This window comes from Neoarius graeffei, chromosome 10 (genome assembly GCF_027579695.1).
Source record: "Neoarius graeffei isolate fNeoGra1 chromosome 10, fNeoGra1.pri, whole genome shotgun sequence".
In the NCBI taxonomy this organism is placed as follows: Eukaryota; Metazoa; Chordata; class Actinopteri; order Siluriformes; family Ariidae; genus Neoarius; species Neoarius graeffei.
The window spans coordinates 37,153,699-37,172,250 of NC_083578.1; the positions used below are offsets into that span (position 1 = coordinate 37,153,699).

Below are 18,552 nucleotides of genomic sequence, written 5' to 3' on the forward strand. Positions count from 1 at the left end.
CGTAGGTGTTGATGGCCCGGACCTTGTCCTTCCCATTCAGCTGACTTCTCAGAACTTGCCTTACCCTTCGTAGGTATTTGGCTGTTGCCGCTTTCCAAGCGACCTCTTCATGGTTGCTATTTGCCTGCAGGATTCCAAGGTACGTGTAGCTATCTTCCACGTCTCCTATTATGCCATCTGGTAGCACTACCCCCTCAGTTCTGACTGCTTTCCCTTTCCTTATCATCCACACTCATGTAGTCTGAATGACCACCTGATGTCGTTGCTGTAGATCTTGGTGGTGTGGATCAGTGAGTCGATGTCTCTCTCAGACCTGGCATACAGCTTGATGTCATCCATGTAGACGGGGTGACAACTGGTTGCTCCATTTCTCAGTCTGTATCCATAGCTGCTCTTGGTTATGATCTGGCCAAGGGGGTTCAGTCCTCTTCAGAACCGCAGCGGGGACAGGGCATCTCCTTGGTATATGCCGCACTTGGTGGTGACCTGTTACTGGCTTGAAGTTGGCCTCGAGGGTCGTTTTAGACAGGCTCATTGAGTTCTTGATGAAGGTTCTGAGAGTCCTGTTGTGTAATACGTGATGGATGGATGGATAGATAGATGGATGGATAGATAGATAGATAGATAGATAGATAGATAGATAGATAGATAGATAGATAGATAGATAGATAAAAAATACACACAAATAAAAAAAAGTGTGTTTTGGAGCAGCATGCTGCTATCAAGACAGTGTCTTTTTCAGGGAAGTCCTTGCTTATTTCAGCAAGACAACACCAAAACACGTTCTGCATGTATTACAATGGCATGGCTCCGTGGTTAAAAAATATATATTTTAAAAAAAATCAAGGTGCTAAACTGGCATGCCTGCAGTCCAGACTGGTCACCCTTTGAAAACATTTGGCACAACATGAAATGCGACAAAGACCCTGCACCCTTCACCAGATGAAATCCTATATCAGGCAAGAATGGGACAACATTAAAGTTTCAAAACTACAGCAATTGGCCTTTTGAGTTTCCAAACATTTGACAGTCTGTTGTTAAAAGAAGAGGTGATGCAATATCATGGTAAACAGATCCCCTGTCCTCCCTTTTTTTGAAACGTCTTGCTGACATGAAATTCAAAATGAGTGTACATTTTTGAAAAAAAACAATAACGTTCCTATTTCAACATTTGATGTCGTCTTTGTACTATTTTCAGTGAAAAATATGGGTTTGCATGACTTGCAAATCATTTGCATTTTGTTTATATTAATTATTTTTACACAGCGTTCCAGCTTTTTTTTTTTTTTTTTGTATAAAGAGGGTTGTATGATAGTGGAATGGTGCTCCATACTTAAGAGAATATGATGATGCATCGACCTGATTTTTGATGGCTTTTGCAACCTTAAGCTGTACGTATGAACGACGTGTGTACCACTGCAGGGTACCTGATCTTAAGTGCAAGGCAACATGTATCAAACTCTTGAGCCTTGGACAATGAAATTTGTATGCATCTTTACATAAGAGAGCGGGGTGGGGGTTTTTTTTTTCCCCTTCTTATCCAACACTTATTTTTTAATTTGCTTTTGAAAAAATAACATGGGATTATTTAACACTGTAGCAACCCTTGTTATAAAGAACAGCAGCAGTGTCTCTCTGCCTGGTGCACATGCATTTTATTCCTCTTGAACAGTCAAACAGCGCATATTAGGATGACTGCAAAGCTTTTTAACATGCTATGCAAAACCTCTAATGGAGGAATATGGTGAATATAAACACAGCAGCGAGCATCTATAGCATAATAAATACAGCTTCCTGGGCCAACAGCACTGCCCCACTGAGCTCTCTATAAAATCTGGAGAGCTCATAGCCTATTCCCCGCTAAAGAAATGAGTGAAGCCATCTGGCTGCTATCTTACCACTTGCATCATATCTGATCAAATTTGCCCTAAGAAAAGTATCTCCTGACTTCCCCCTTTCATTACCTCTTATTTTCTCAACTTTACCCATATTCCTTACGTATCTTTATAGTGCGTCTCTTCACTCCCCCCTGCCAAGTCTCTGATCATTTTTTGAACGGTTCTTTTACTACTATAATTATTTCAGTTTTTCCTCTCATACAGTGCATATTTTCATATATTTCTTCCTTTCTATCTATTTATTATACCAACACAAAGGCTGTACAATACTTCCTTTCTATTTACAACAGTTGTTGAAACAGGATTATTTTCTCATGTTTGCCATTTTCACCTCATTCTCAGTCATGTCTTAACACTATTTACTGGTCACAAGCTGCATAAATAGACAATTATGTGACCAATAAATACTGTTAAGACATGTGAGCATGAAGTGAAAATGGCAAATAACATGAGAAAATCATGTTTCAACGACTGTCCTAAATAGGAAGTATTGTACAGCCTTTGTGTTGGTATAATGATAGATAGAAAGGAAGGAAGAATGAACTATATGAAAGAGACACTGTATAAGAGAGAAACTGAAATAATCTCCCTAGCAATAATTATAGTAGTAAAAGAGCTGTTCCAAAAAAAGTGATCGGGGGGCAGGGCAGGCAGTGAAGGGGAGCGCTATATAAGGAATGTGGGTAAAGTTGAGAAAATAAGAGGAGGTGATGAAGCAGGGGAGTCAGGAGATACTTTTCTTGGGGCAAGTTTGATAGGATATGGCAGTTTAACACTCAAGTCAAATACACGGGATGTGAGTGGCAAGATGGTGGCCAGATGGCTTCACTCTGAGCCTATGCGCTCTCCAGATTTTCTGTAGAGTTCAGTGCTCTGCCTATAGACCCCTTTCACTGACGTCACCCGAAACCGGAAGTAAACAGACCCTGCACCATATTGGAAGACCAACAAACTCGTGATTAGGGGGAAATAACGGCAGCGGTATGTGAACCCACGTGAATAAAGTGGAGTGGCAAACGACTTAAACAAACAAATCTGAGCTGTTTTATTTATGATTTATTGGCCCAACAGTAGACTTGAAAGAAACCTGTGTGAGACTTGGCAAAAAACTGTGGATATAATGGATAAGTCTGTGCATGATCTGTGGACACTTTGAGGTAAGCAAACGCAAGAAATTCAGATTTAAAACATGCTAAATTGGCCCCAAGTTGATAACTGTATGAGGAGCAAGCCTCCCAGACTTCTACAATTTAATAATAATAATAATTTAGGATGGTTTGGGGCTTGCTCGCTGCTGCCAGGTTGGTTGTTGAGTAGCCTGACTGTTTTTTTTTTTTTTTTTTTTTTTTTTTTCTTGCGTGTGGTATCATTGTTGACGCGAGGTTGTTTTTTGAACATGCCAATGCGGACACGATTTCCCCTGATGAGTTATGACTTCAGACGCGATGCGTGTGTGGAGGTGTGGAGTCCGCGTGATATGTGCGTAAGATAGGCTTCTCATGTGTTTGGAGATCCGCGCTCCGAGACAAGCGCAAGGCTTCTCATGTGTTTGGAGATCCGCGCTCCGAGACAAGCGCAAGGCTTCTCATGTGTTTGGAGATCCGCGCTCCGAGACAAGCGCAAGGCTTCTCATGTGTTTGGAGATCCGCGCTCGGAGACAAGCGCAAGGCTTCTCATGTGTTTGGAGATCCGCGCTCGGAGACAAGCGCAGGGCTTCTCATGTGTTTGGAGATCCGCGCTCGGAGACAAGCGCAGGGCTTCTCATCTGTTTGGAGATCCGCGCTCGGAGACAAGCGCAGGGCTTCTCATCTGTTTGGAGATCCGCGCTCGGAGACAAGCGCAGGGCTTTTCATGTGTTTGGAGATCCGCGCTCGGAGACAAGCGCAGGGCTTCTCATCTGTTTGGAGATCCGCGCTCGGAGACAAGCGCAGGGCTTCTCATGTGTTTGGAGATCCGCGCTCCGAGACAAGCGCAGGGCTTCTCATGTGTTTGGAGATCCGCGCTCCGAGACAAGCGCAGGGCTTCTCATGTGTTTGGAGATCCGCGCTCGGAGACAAGCGCAGGGCTTCTCATGTGTTTGGAGATCCGCGCTCCGAGACAAGCGCAAGGCTTCTCATGTGTTTGGAGATCCGCGCTCCGAGACAAGCGCAAGGCTTCTCATGTGTTTGGAGATCCGCGCTCCGAGACAAGCGCAGGGCTTCTCATGTGTTTGGAGATCCGCGCTCCGAGACAAGCGCAGGGCTTCTCGTGTTTGGAGATCCGCGCTCCGAGACAAGCGTAGGGCTTCTCATCTGTTTGGAGATCCGCGCTCGGAGACAAGCGCAGGGCTTCTCATCTGTTTGGAGATCCGCGCTCGGAGACAAGCGCAGGGCTTCTCATGTGTTTGGAGATCCGCGCTCGGAGACAAGCGCAGGGCTTCTCGTGTTTGGAGATCCGCGCTCGGAGACAAGCGCAGGGCTTCTCATGTGTTTGGAGATCCGCGCTCCGAGACAAGCGCAGGGCTTCTCATCTGTTTGGAGATCCGCGCTCCGAGACAAGCGCAGGGCTTCTCATCTGTTTGGAGATCCGCGCTCCGAGACAAGCGCAGGGCTTCTCATGTGTTTGGAGATCCGCGCTCCGAGACAAGCGCAGGGCTTCTCATGTGTTTGGAGATCCGCGCTCCGAGACAAGCGCAGGGCTTCTCATGTGTTTGGAGATCCGCGCTCCGAGACAAGCGCAAGGCTTCTCATGTGTTTGGAGATCCGCGCTCCGAGACAAGCGCAAGGCTTCTCATGTGTTTGGAGATCCGCGCTCCGAGACAAGCGCAGGGCTTCTCATGTGTTTGGAGATCCGCGCTCCGAGACAAGCGCAGGGCTTCTCATGTGTTTGGAGATCCGCGCTCCGAGACAAGCGCAGGGCTTCTCATGTGTTTGGAGATCCGCGCTCGGAGACAAGCGCAGGGCTTCTCATGTGTTTGGAGATCCGCGCTCGGAGACAAGCGCAGGGCTTCTCATGTGTTTGGAGATCCGCGCTCCGAGACAAGCGCAGGGCTTCTCATGTGTTTGGAGATCCGCGCTCCGAGACAAGCGCAGGGCTTCTCATGTGTTTGGAGATCCGCGCTCGGAGACAAGCGCAGGGCTTCTCATGTGTTTGGAGATCCGCGCTCCGAGACAAGCGCAGGGCTTCTCATGTGTTTGGAGATCCGCGCTCGGAGACAAGCGCAGGGCTTCTCATGTGTTTGGAGATCCGCGCTCCGAGACAAGCGCAGGGCTTCTCATGTGTTTGGAGATCCGCGCTCCGAGACAAGCGCAGGGCTTCTCATGTGTTTGGAGATCCGCGCTCCGAGACAAGCGCAGGGCTTCTCATGTGTTTGGAGATCCGCGCTCCGAGACAAGCGCAGGGCTTCTCATGTGTTTGGAGATCCGCGCTCCGAGACAAGCGCAGGGCTTCTCGTGTTTGGAGATCCGCGCTCCGAGACAAGCGCAGGGCTTCTCGTGTTTGGAGATCCGCGCTCCGAGACAAGCGCAGGGCTTCTCGTGTTTGGAGATCCGCGCTCCGAGACAAGCGCAGGGCTTCTCATCTGTTTGGAGATCCGCGCTCCGAGACAAGCGCAGGGCTTCTCGTGTTTGGAGATCCGCGCTCCGAGACAAGCGCAGGGCTTCTCGTGTTTGGAGATCCGCGCTCCGAGACAAGCGCAGGGCTTCTCATGTGTTTGGAGATCCGCGCTCCGAGACAAGCGCAGGGCTTCTCGTGTTTGGAGATCCGCGCTCGGAGACAAGCGCAGGGCTTCTCATCTGTTTGGAGATCCGCGCTCGGAGACAAGCGCAGGGCTTCTCATGTGTTTGGAGATCCGCGCTCGGAGACAAGCGCAGGGCTTCTCGTGTTTGGAGATCCGCGCTCGGAGACAAGCGCAGGGCTTCTCATGTGTTTGGAGATCCGCGCTCCGAGACAAGCGCAGGGCTTCTCATCTGTTTGGAGATCCGCGCTCCGAGACAAGCGCAGGGCTTCTCATCTGTTTGGAGATCCGCGCTCCGAGACAAGCGCAGGGCTTCTCATGTGTTTGGAGATCCGCGCTCCGAGACAAGCGCAGGGCTTCTCATGTGTTTGGAGATCCGCGCTCCGAGACAAGCGCAGGGCTTCTCATGTGTTTGGAGATCCGCGCTCCGAGACAAGCGCAAGGCTTCTCATGTGTTTGGAGATCCGCGCTCCGAGACAAGCGCAAGGCTTCTCATGTGTTTGGAGATCCGCGCTCCGAGACAAGCGCAGGGCTTCTCATGTGTTTGGAGATCCGCGCTCCGAGACAAGCGCAGGGCTTCTCATGTGTTTGGAGATCCGCGCTCCGAGACAAGCGCAGGGCTTCTCATGTGTTTGGAGATCCGCGCTCCGAGACAAGCGCAGGGCTTCTCATGTGTTTGGAGATCCGCGCTCGGAGACAAGCGCAGGGCTTCTCATGTGTTTGGAGATCCGCGCTCCGAGACAAGCGCAGGGCTTCTCATGTGTTTGGAGATCCGCGCTCGGAGACAAGCGCAGGGCTTCTCATGTGTTTGGAGATCCGCGCTCCGAGACAAGCGCAGGGCTTCTCATGTGTTTGGAGATCCGCGCTCCGAGACAAGCGCAGGGCTTCTCATGTGTTTGGAGATCCGCGCTCGGAGACAAGCGCAGGGCTTCTCATGTGTTTGGAGATCCGCGCTCCGAGACAAGCGCAGGGCTTCTCATGTGTTTGGAGATCCGCGCTCGGAGACAAGCGCAGGGCTTCTCATGTGTTTGGAGATCCGCGCTCCGAGACAAGCGCAGGGCTTCTCATGTGTTTGGAGATCCGCGCTCCGAGACAAGCGCAGGGCTTCTCATGTGTTTGGAGATCCGCGCTCCGAGACAAGCGCAGGGCTTCTCATGTGTTTGGAGATCCGCGCTCCGAGACAAGCGCAGGGCTTCTCATGTGTTTGGAGATCCGCGCTCCGAGACAAGCGCAGGGCTTCTCGTGTTTGGAGATCCGCGCTCCGAGACAAGCGCAGGGCTTCTCATGTGTTTGGAGATCCGCGCTCGGAGACAAGCGCAGGGCTTCTCATGTGTTTGGAGATCCGCGCTCGGAGACAAGCGCAGGGCTTCTCATGTGTTTGGAGATCCGCGCTCCGAGACAAGCGCAGGGCTTCTCATGTGTTTGGAGATCCGCGCTCCGAGACAAGCGCAGGGCTTCTCATGTGTTTGGAGATCCGCGCTCCGAGACAAGCGCAGGGCTTCTCATGTGTTTGGAGATCCGCGCTCCGAGACAAGCGCAGGGCTTCTCATGTGTTTGGAGATCCGCGCTCCGAGACAAGCGCAGGGCTTCTCGTGTTTGGAGATCCGCGCTCCGAGACAAGCGCAGGGCTTCTCATGTGTTTGGAGATCCGCGCTCCGAGACAAGCGCAAGGCTTCTCATGTGTTTGGAGATCCGCGCTCCGAGACAAGCGCAAGGCTTCTCATGTGTTTGGAGATCCGCGCTCCGAGACAAGCGCAGGGCTTCTCATGTGTTTGGAGATCCGCGCTCCGAGACAAGCGCAAGGCTTCTCATGTGTTTGGAGATCCGCGCTCCGAGACAAGCGCAAGGCTTCTCATGTGTTTGGAGATCCGCGCTCCGAGACAAGCGCAGGGCTTCTCATGTGTTTGGAGATCCGCGCTCCGAGACAAGCGCAAGGCTTCTCATGTGTTTGGAGATCCGCGCTCCGAGACAAGCGCAGGGCTTCTCATGTGTTTGGAGATCCGCGCTCGGAGACAAGCGCAGGGCTTCTCGTGTGTTTGGAGATCCGCGCTCCGAGACAAGCGCAGGGCTTCTCGTGTTTGGAGATCCGCGCTCCGAGACAAGCGCAGGGCTTCTCGTGTGTTTGGAGATCCGCGCTCCGAGACAAGTGCAAGCGCCCCAAGGGAAAAAAAGGGACCCCCCAAAAATATCGGCATAGTTCGAACACTGAGTGTAGGCACTGGGTGTAAACAACAAATAGTTTACAATGTCTGGGTAGCAAACAGATGGCAGAATTGGTGTCAGGTCCTCCTTATGTTTCCATTCTCCCTTGCCGCGAGTCTTATCATATGGGTCAAACCCATCAATCACAGCCAGTTTCTCCACATACCGTGCCCTTTCTGCAACTGGTAATGTACTCACATAACCAGAATTATCATCCATCGTGTCACTTTACTCTCGCTCTTACTTTTTTTTTTTTTTTTATATTGTGAGTGCATGTACTTGGTCTTCCAATATGGCACCTAACAAAATCTCGCGGCGCGGTGACGTCATGTGAAAGGGGTCTGTATGTAAATAAGCGTGAGACAGCTCTGGCCGCCACTTACAAACACATTTTACACTCATTGGGAGCTCTGGTTTTAGGCCGTGTGTGTTGTGGTTTATATATACAGGTAGTCGTCGACATGCGACTTACGACCGATCGACTTTACAACCGTCTGGTTATGACTGGCAAGTGTTTCCCAGCTGAGCTAGCTGAGCATACGACAGTTTCCGCCCCAGCTCCCGGCAGCGCCTCTCGCCTCGTACGACAGTTTCCGCCCCAGCTCCTGGCAGTGCCTCTTGCTGCGTGCAACAGTTTTCGCCCCAGCTCCAGGCACATGTGCAGTCTCTCTCGCGCACTCCGTCATACAGTTTCCGCCCCAGCTCCTGGTTTATAAAACGAGTAAATGCTCCCGCCAGCCCGAGCGCTGCAACAGCTGATGACGTAGACGACCCACAGCCAAGCACCAGTGATGCCAGCAGTCACTAAATTTTTGTATTTTGCTATGTTTTGCATTTATATTTTGGTATGTTTCAAACTAAAATGTTTTCTATTTTTCACAACTGTATTTTGTATTTTTTGTTTTGCACATATTAAACGAATTGTACTGTACACAGTATAGTAATGTTTATTGTTAAAAGCGCTATACAAATAAACTTGACTTGACTTGACTATAGTATGCAGTGTTTGACTTGAACCAAATAATGAGCCAAGGTAATGAAATAAGAAAATGTTGATAAAATAAGACTAAGATGATTACAATATCATTACACATCACAATATACTTGCGTTCGTTTAACATAGGCCGACTTTCGACCAGATCGGTTTACGACCGGTCAGTCGTAACCAAACACAGTTGTAAGTCGACGACTACCTGTACTGTGTGTGTGTGTTTTGTTTTATTTATTTATTTATTTATTTATTTTTGCTTGCGCATGCCCTTTACATGGCAGGTATGTCTCATCGGCATCTGTCAGACCACCTGTCGGAACTGGTTGAGAACACACTGCAGGATCTGGAGCAGTCCAAGTGCATCAGCATTGAGGATGAGATGGATGTTGCCCCTCTCAATCTGGGCATGATTGCAGCATACTACTACATTAACTATACCACCATTGGTGAGAACTATTAAGATGATATCAAAGTCTGTCTGCTTTCTCCTCTGTCTGAACCATTCGGCCTAGTTTTCAGTCTTATTGTAAGGTTATTTGTGTTGTTAGGGTAGGAATTATGCTTATATTTGGTCACCTGCAAGAAGTTTCCACTAGAGCCGTTCTTTAAATGACACATTTAGGTGCACAATGGCACAAAAGTGTTTTTTGTTTGATGGGATCCTGATGTATGAACTGCCTGAAGCTGGCAATCAGCAATAGAATGGAACTGTGTCCTTATGTTGGCCTTTTAAAGAGCATTGTTGACCCTGTCCAGGATATAGCAGTTGCTGAAGATTAAATAAAATGGCCATTTTGTGGTTTTGTGTTTTGCACAGCTTATATATTGTACTGTTTGACTTGGCAGTTGATAAAATCATGTCATCACCTAATTGGCTGGAGTGTTCATATCAGTGGCTTCAAATCACCTTTTATATTTTCATTTCTTTTCAGAAGTATTAAATTCTCATTGTCTCTCCAGAATTATTCAGCATGTCTCTGAATGCCAAGACCAAAATCCGTGGTCTGATTGAGATCATCTCCAATGCTGCCGAGTACAAGAACATACCAATCAGACACCATGAAGACACCCTGCTCCGTCAGGTCAGTTAAATACACAAATGCAAAAACATTTCAGTAGAGACCATTTGATTTCAGTGTTTTTAATATTTTGTGTATTATTTTTTCTAGCTATCCCAGAAGGTGCCTCACAAACTGAATAACCCCAAGTTTAATGACCCTCACGTAAAGACCAACCTGCTGTTACAAGCCCATTTGTCACGTATGCAGCTGAGTGCTGAGCTTCAGTCCGACACTGAAGAAATCCTTAGCAAGGTGAGCAAAATGGGTACTCAGTCCTTACTATGAGACTTGTATAATGTTTTACTTATATGAAATGCTGAGCTAATGACTGCCAGCCACCAGTCAGATTTCAGCATTTAACAGGGTTAACACTGGCCTATTGATTCAGGTAGTAGGAAGTCACTACTGTTCCATGTAACTTTACTCAGATTGTCTAATGCAGGGTTCTGTTCATGTTTGTGCGCACACAGAAAAATATCTCTTGGAAAATAAGATGTACTGTGAAAATTCTTTTGATTTCTTATGCTCAAACGTACGTAAAACCTACTTTTGCAAACTGGCCCTAGGATTTCTGGCCAATCTTGTAATAAATACTAAAATCTAGAGATGTCTTGATACCACTTTATTTCTGATACTAATATTGCAGCTTTGGCTGTCTTCCAATACCAATATCATTCCAAAACTTTGGTTTACTTTTGGATCAGTAATAACAAGAAGACTGTCAATGATGGCATGGCTCACTCTGACCCTGTCTAGTCCAGAAGGAATGATCTAAAGTGGGTCACCTTGCACAATAAATGTTGCAAGCTGTATACACCTATATACAAACTAATATATAGATGCTATATACACCTTAGGAATACCTACCAATTTGCCAGAAAGAATCCAAAATGGCGAGGAATTGACAGAGAAGGAGCAATTTCTGTTGAACTGCTCATTAAGGCTTAATTAGTCCATAACTTCATTAACAATTGTAATTAAGCAAATCTGGGTTGAAGTTATATGCACCCTAGGTACCCCTACCTTCATGCCAGAAAGAATAAAAATCAGTGAAGAATTGAGAGAGAGAGAAGCAATTTTTGTGAAATGTGGACAATGGAAAGCACATGATGGCATAAGCTTATCAGCCCTGTTGGCTGGATGAGCTTCTGCTGCTGCTAATAATAATAATATATTGAAGCACTTTGTTCATTATGGCCAATTAGCCACCTAAAAACATTTCACTCAAATGGAGAACAAATATTTCACCAGTGTATGTAGTCCACAACAATAGTTGGTTATCAAAGACTGCAACAGTTTATTCAAACACTACCCAAAAAAAAAAGGTAATGCTTTACTTAGTGACCAACATAGTTAAGGTTAAAACAATTTAAACAGCAGAATTCAGCATCAAAAATGTACAAAACTATCCCTTACAGCAGGGGTTCTCAACCTTTTCTGCTTTGAGGCCCACGTAGTCATACTTGTGATGAGTCTGGGCCCATTTAAAAAAAAAAAATCCCAATTATTTTGGCTTATCCATTCTATTAGAATCTAATAATCCATTGTAAAGTGTATTAAATGGATGCAACATCACTCCCTGTTGCAGATGGGAGTCCAGGAATTAAATGGATACAGTTTAAAAACAAGCCGTTTTTAATTGTAGATATTGTATTTAAAACTCTTTTTGGATGTGCCAGGAGCCAACATAAAACCATGCATGCAGGGCATTCTCAGTCAGAAAGGATTAATGATCCAAAAGTGGAGTCTAGTCAATTAACACAAGAACTTATTGGCATGTTTGTGTACAGCAAACAAGCAAGTTATTAAAACCAGGCAGTACGCTCAAAAGTAGATATAGAAACCGTTCAATGGGATAGATCTTTAGATATTAACAAAGAAGGATTTTTCCTATTATTTGGAAAAATCCATTGAGTTCCCCAACATCTCAAACTACCTGGTGCTGCAGACATCGTTCTACATGGACAAACAGATGAAAACCTGGAAGAGCATGAAGGTGTACAACTTTTTATGTGGTTGGGTTAAAGATCTGGAGATCAAGACACTACAAGATAGAGGATGGTAGACGGATCCAAGTGTAGGAAGTGTGGTTTTTTTTTTGTTTGTTTTTTTTTTGTTTTTTTAGCAGGCATAATATAAAAACGAGAGCAAAGCAGAATCATAAAGCAGAGTATTTAAACAGCTTATAAACATGGCTAGAAACAAATGACAGTCACCACCATAATACTTCACAAAGCTTCTCTGAAAACAACGTTCATATCTGCATGTGTTGATTGCGTTTAAATCAGTATCAAGTGTTTCCCTTCACTACTGGGTCCCAAGAGTGCGTACAAAGTGCTCTGTGAGCGCGCGCGGCTCAAGTGAGTGAAGTCGTGACAGTCAAGTGTTCACCTGCTGTGTGACCACAACTTTTAGTTCACATGTATATTGTTGTGCGTCGCCACCAAAATGCCTTATTTTCATCGATAACCCTTTGCAAAGCATCGCGAGCTGGAGGGTGACCGTAGCTTAATGAGGTGGATGTGACGTCAGATGCAACTCAGCAATTGTACTCTACTATGAGTAAAAATGAGCTTCAACTTGGGGGGGAATTCGTGGCACACTAGATGGCGCTTCACCGCGACCCAGTGGTTGAGAAACACTGCCTTTACAGTACAGCTGTGTGCAAGTTGGAGTAGTAAAAACAAAATGGCATTGTAAAACACGTGTACAAAATTCCAAATAAATAACATTAAAACAGTTTAAAATGACCTTACTGACCAAGTTGCTTTCTTTTTAACCATTATTTAAAAAAAAAAAAAACTTTCCCAGGTTTCACAGGTGCTGTTTCTCTGTTATGTTTAGCTCTTGAACGTTTGTTCACTTAACCATGAGGGGCAGATTCTTCTTTAAGGAGATTAGCCTTTCAGCAGTCTCTACCATCAACTTTCTTCTTTCATCAGTAATAATTGAGGCTGTGCGAAAGAGCCTTTCACACACTTCAGTTGTGCAGGGAGCACACAAATTTAGCTGTTATGAACTGTGCAAAGATTGTGGTATGGATGTTGATTGGGTGGAGTTATGTTCAGATAGCGATTTCTAAGGAACCAGAAGTCTAATTGAGATGAAATTTGGTGTGCTGTATCCCTCTGCTAATCTCTAATTGGATATTAATTACAATTGGGTTACTACTTCAATGTGGCTGTCATCAGCCAATCGGCTTTTTGTAGATATTTCATACAATTAATATTGAGCAATCCTCACAAAATTTGGTAAGTTTGTTCATATAGAGACCCTGAACAAATACTGTCTGGTTTTACATCGATTTCTCCACTGGGAGGTAGGTACAATGATGCATGGCAATTTTGGTTTTTCTTTTCCATCCCTGTCTATTCAGTGTGTCCGAGGCCTCCAGCTTGTATTCAGGGAGGTCACTCTGGATGACCTCCGCCCAGGTTTTCCATGGCCTGCCCCTAGGCATCCGTCCCACCACGCCAAGGCTAGTCACCTTGGCAATCCACAAATTGCTGTGTTGCACGTGTCCAAACCATCTTGGGTGTCTGCCTGAAATGGCTGTCTTCAGGTCCGGAATTTCAAGCCACTCAAACAGGGAAGAGGTTGGGATGTCATTGACTCCTCTCACTCTGCAAATCCACCTGACCACTGATTGTTCATTCCTTTGCAATCTACAAAAGTCAGCCTTCGTCAAGGCCCAACACTCGCTGGTATATAGCATTGCGCCTGGCAATAACTAGCCACTGAGGCAGTATTTGGTGAAGATGCTTGGACACCAGCAATCATAGCTTGTGACTATTATTCTTTCACTGTGTGAGTCTATGGGAGTTCCTATAGCCATTTTTGGGGGGAAAAAGTTGATGTTTGGCATGTATTTTAAAGGAAAACAAAACCCAAAACTAAACCTAAAAGATACAGTGGTGCTTGAAAGTTTGTGAACCCTTTAGAATTTTCTGTTTCTGCATAAATATGACCTACAACATCAGATTTTCACACACATCCTAAAAGTAGATACAGAGAACCCAGTTAAACAAATGAGACAAAAATATTATACTTGGTCATTTATTTCTTGAGGAAAATGATCCAATATTACATGTCTGTGAGTGGCAAAAGTATGTGAACTTTGCTTTCAGTATCTGGTGTGACCCCCTTGTGCAGCAGGAACTGCAACTAAATGTTTCCAGTAACTGTTGATCGGTCCTGCACACCGGCTTGGAGGAATTTTAGCCCATTCCTCTGTATAGAACAGCTTCAACTCTGGGATGTTGGTGGGTTTCCTCACATGCTTGCTTCAGGTCCTTCCACAACATTTCGATTGGATTAAGGTCAGGACTTGACTTGGCCATTCCAAAACATTAACTTTATTCTTCTTTAACCATTTTTTGGTAGAACGACTTGTGTGCTTAGGGTCGTTGTCTTGCTGCATGACCCACCTTCTCTTGAGTTTCAGTTCATGGATAGATGTCTTGACAGTTTCCTTTAGAATTCATTGTTCCATCAATGATGGCAAGCTGTCCCGGCTCAGATGCAGCAAAACAGGCCCAAACCATGATGATACCACCACCATGTTTCACAGATGGGATAAGGTTCTTATGCTGGGATAAGGTTCTTATGCTGGAATGCAGTGGTTTTCTTTCTCCAAACATAACGCTTCTCATTTAAACCAAAAAATGCTATTTTGGTCTCATCCGTTCACTAAACATTTTTCCAATAGCCTTCTGGCTTGTTCACGTGATCTTTAGCAAACTGCAGATGAGCAGCAATGTTCTTTTTGGAGAGCAGTGGCTTTCTCCTTGCAACCCTGCCATGCACACCATTGCTGTTCAGTGTTCTCCTGATGGTGGACTCATGAACATTCATATTAGCCAATGTGAGAGAGGCCTTCAGTTGCTTAGAAGTTACCCTGGGGTCCTTTGTGACCTCGCCGACTATTACACGCCTTGCTCTTTGAGTGATCTTTGTTTGGTCGACCACTCCTGGGGAGGGTAACAGTCGTCTTGAATTTCCTCCATTTGTACATAATCTGTCTGACTTTGGATTGGTGGAGTCCAAACTCTTCAGAGATGGTTTTGTAACCTTTTCCAGCCTGATGAGCGTCAACGCTTTTTCTGAGGTCCTCAGAAATCTCCGTTGTTCGTGCCATGATACACTTCCACAAACATGTGTTGTGAAGATCAGACTTTGATAGATCCCTGTTCTTTAAATAAAATAGGGTGCCCATTCACACCTGATTGTCATCCCATTGATTGAAAACACCTGACTCTAATTTCACCTTCAAATGAACTGCTAATCCTAGAGGTTCACATACTTTTGCCACTCACAAATGTAATATTGGATCATTTTCCTCAATAAATAAATGATTATGTTTTTGTCTCATTTGTTTAATTGGGTTCTCTTTATCTACTTTTAGAACTTGTGTGAAATCTGATGATGTTTGAGGTCAAATTGATGCAGAAATATTGGAAATTCTAAAGGGTTCACAAACTTTCAATCACCACTGTAATATATATGCATACAAGACATGTTTGAGTCTTCACTTGTTCATGTTTGTACCCATGTACTGTGTTTTTTGCTTTTAAAATAAAATATCCCTGGTTGTTGACCTCTTCCTCTGTCCGAGGTTCAAGTATTGCACTGAGTATAAATTACTTGAGAGAACCCAAGATTGTGACATGACTTAGATGCCACATGACTTGTCTAGGCTGAGATCTAATAGATGCATTACTTCCAAGTTGTAAGCAACCCTGAAGATGCCAGAGTGTCAAGCATTTGACTGTAAAACAAGCCTGATCATTGAAGCAGTGTGTATACACACCCAGGCTTTGGGAGCAAGTTGCTGCCCATAAACGCTCCATCGCCCAACTATTCAGTGGGATTTGTTTGTGGGTTTTTTTTTTTTTTTTTCAAAAAATAAATTTTTCCTTGTCTTTTTATGTGACCTTGCTTTTGTTTGCTTTTCTCAGTGAATAAAAACAATCTTTTTCGATGGCAAGAATCGCATTCCAATGACAAGACATGGTTTACTGGTATCTGTGTTAGTACTGCGTATGCATTATCTAGCCAAGTCGAATTCACACTTCATAAAAGTGAAGTATGTTGATTTGCATATTTGTTGCTAGTAAAAATCACATTGTTACAGAAAACTTCTGATTTTAGATTTTTAGAAGTTGAAGTCTGTCACTTGCATGACAGCACAGTGAAATTCTTTGTGTATTTAACCCATCTGAAGTAGTGAAGCTGCACACTAGCGCAATGAAGAGCTGCATGTTTATTTTAAATATGAAAAATTAGAAGCCTTTATTTGATTTGTTTCTCTTAGTAACACAGAGCAATGTACTAGTGGTTATGTCACAAGCGAATATCTGGTTTCAGTGCAAATGGCTATGCCCAGGTTAACACTTTTTTTTTTTTTTTTTTTTTTTTTTTTTTAAGCAATATAACTTTTAAAATGGATAAATTGTTCGTTTTATTTTTAATTTAAACATCAGGACACTTGCCGTGGCTGGCAAACAGCATTTAATTTTGGGGTTTTGTTTGCCTTTAACATTTGATCAGGTATTGTCCAAATACTTATCACCAATTCCAGCATAAAACTTGGCATGTTTTCTTGAGACAGCCTAACAAAAATTTGTCATTGCACCACTCGTTGCTTTTAATTTAAAAAAATAGTAAAAATGCTGGGCGGCACGGTGGTGTAGTGGTTAGCGCTGTCGCCTCACAGCAAGAAGGTCCGGGTTCGAGTCCCGTGGCCGGCGAGGGCCTTTCTGTGTGGAGTTTGCATGTTCTCCCCATGTCCGCGTGGGCTTCCTCCGGGTGCTCCAGTTTCCCCCACAGTCCAAAGACATGCAGGTTAGGTTAACTGGTGACTCTAAATTGACCGTGAGTGTGAATGGTTGTCTGTGTCTGTGTCAGCCCTGTGATGACCTGGCGACTTGTCCAGGGTGTACCCCGCCTTTCGTCCGTAGTCAGCTGGGATAGGCTCCAGCTTGCCTGCGACCCTGTAGAAGGATAAAGCGGCTAGAGATGATGAGATGAGTAAAAATGCTTACGCTTCAACTTAAAAAAAAAAAAATTATTTGCCTTCTGAATCCTTGGAGGCAGTGCTACATTAGATCAACACAAACCTTGAAAACTGTTTAGAGCCATGTCCTGAGGGAGGACAAGATATTGGTTTCATTTTTCCACAAGGTGATGCTATGTTGTGCTATGGTCTTTCAGTAACTGTTTGCAGCTATATTTGTTTTGATTAGCTGTTGCAGCCCTAGGTGAGTAACACTGAGGACTGACAGTCAGTCCCTCAAGACAAAATGGTCATGTTATCAGTGCTAAATGTTGTTCATGTCTTAAGATTCCTTAATGTAACATCTTTGTGCTCTCTTGATTTTGCATGTACACCTTTATAGGCAGTGCGTCTCATCCAGGCATGTGTAGATGTGCTCTCCAGCAATGGTTGGCTGAGTCCGGCATTGGCTGCTATGGAACTAGCTCAAATGGTGACACAAGCCATGTGGTCTAAGGATTCTTATCTAAAACAACTGCCACACTTCACAACAGAGCATATCAAGCGCAGTACAGACAAGGTAAGAAGTGGGAAATTTATATTCCATTCCACCCACTTTGGGAAATGTGTATTTATTTATTTTTGTGCACATAGGGTGTGGAGAGCATCTTTGACATCATGGAGATGGAGGATGAGGACCGCATTAATCTTCTACAGCTGTCCGATATTCAGATGGCTGATGTGGCGCGTTTTTGTAACCGTTATCCCAACATTGAGCTCTCATATGAAGTGGCTGACAGAGATGACATCAAGAGGTAAGGATGATCCAAATGTTCCAGGGTGTTCTGCACTGATGCACGGAGCATTAAGCTGAAGCATATGCATCTGCAGGGGGGGGGTCAAATGTCAATAGTACCAATTTTTTCTGGTCAGAAATAAAAATTCTAGACCATGGTTGTTAAATTGCTTTTATAGTGAAGTACAGAATTATTGGTGTCCTTTAAGGCAGCACAGCATACACTGTTTATGGCCAAAAGTTTGTGGATACCTGACCATTAGATGGGCTGGTTTGAGTATTTCAGAAATTGTTGTTCTCCTGGGATATTCACACAACAGTCTCTAGAGTCTACACCAGGGGTCACCAAACTTTTTTTCTCTGGGGGCCACATTGTCGTTCCTGACTGTGATGGGGGGCCGGGGTCGGGTCAGCTATATAACATATTTGTCTGGGTCATACAATTCTATGACCACCAGCAGGCCTCATTGTGTAGTAGAGATTACTAGCCTGGCACAGCCATCCACACTACTATATCCACACTACTATATCAACACTTGATTCCTGGCACATGTTTATCTTTACTAGTGGTTTGCAAGAGTAGTAATCGAGTCTTCACACTTTGTTTTAATTTGAAATACCACAGATATTCCATTTATTTATTTTCTAATAAAAATAACATCAAAGCTGTCAAGGTAAGAAACATCTGCCTAGTTGAGGTGATTGACACTGGCAAAGGTGAGTGGAAAATTATAAATTGTAGGTAGGCCTGTTGATATTATTAATAATATTAATAATAATTGTGTGCAGCACTTAATAAAGGTCAAATAAATAGGCCTATAAAATAAATACATTTAAAAAAAAAAAAAAACAGTGAAATTATAATATGATCAATAGATCACAGCAGTTGTGCTGT

The 18,552-nt window shown here is 44.7% G+C and overlaps 1 protein-coding gene across 1 annotated transcript in view; it reads left to right on the forward strand.

Annotated features, from left to right (window-relative positions):
* Positions 1-18,552, forward strand: part of snrnp200 (small nuclear ribonucleoprotein 200 (U5)) — a 153,248-nt gene that overhangs the window by 127,365 nt on the left and 7,331 nt on the right. The window contains exons 38-42 of the mRNA XM_060931753.1: positions 9,088-9,252; positions 9,767-9,888; positions 9,976-10,119; positions 17,265-17,441; positions 17,516-17,676. Coding sequence (XP_060787736.1) covers positions 9,088-9,252; positions 9,767-9,888; positions 9,976-10,119; positions 17,265-17,441; positions 17,516-17,676 — 769 coding nt within the window. The remainder of the gene's footprint in view (positions 1-9,087; positions 9,253-9,766; positions 9,889-9,975; positions 10,120-17,264; positions 17,442-17,515; positions 17,677-18,552) is intronic.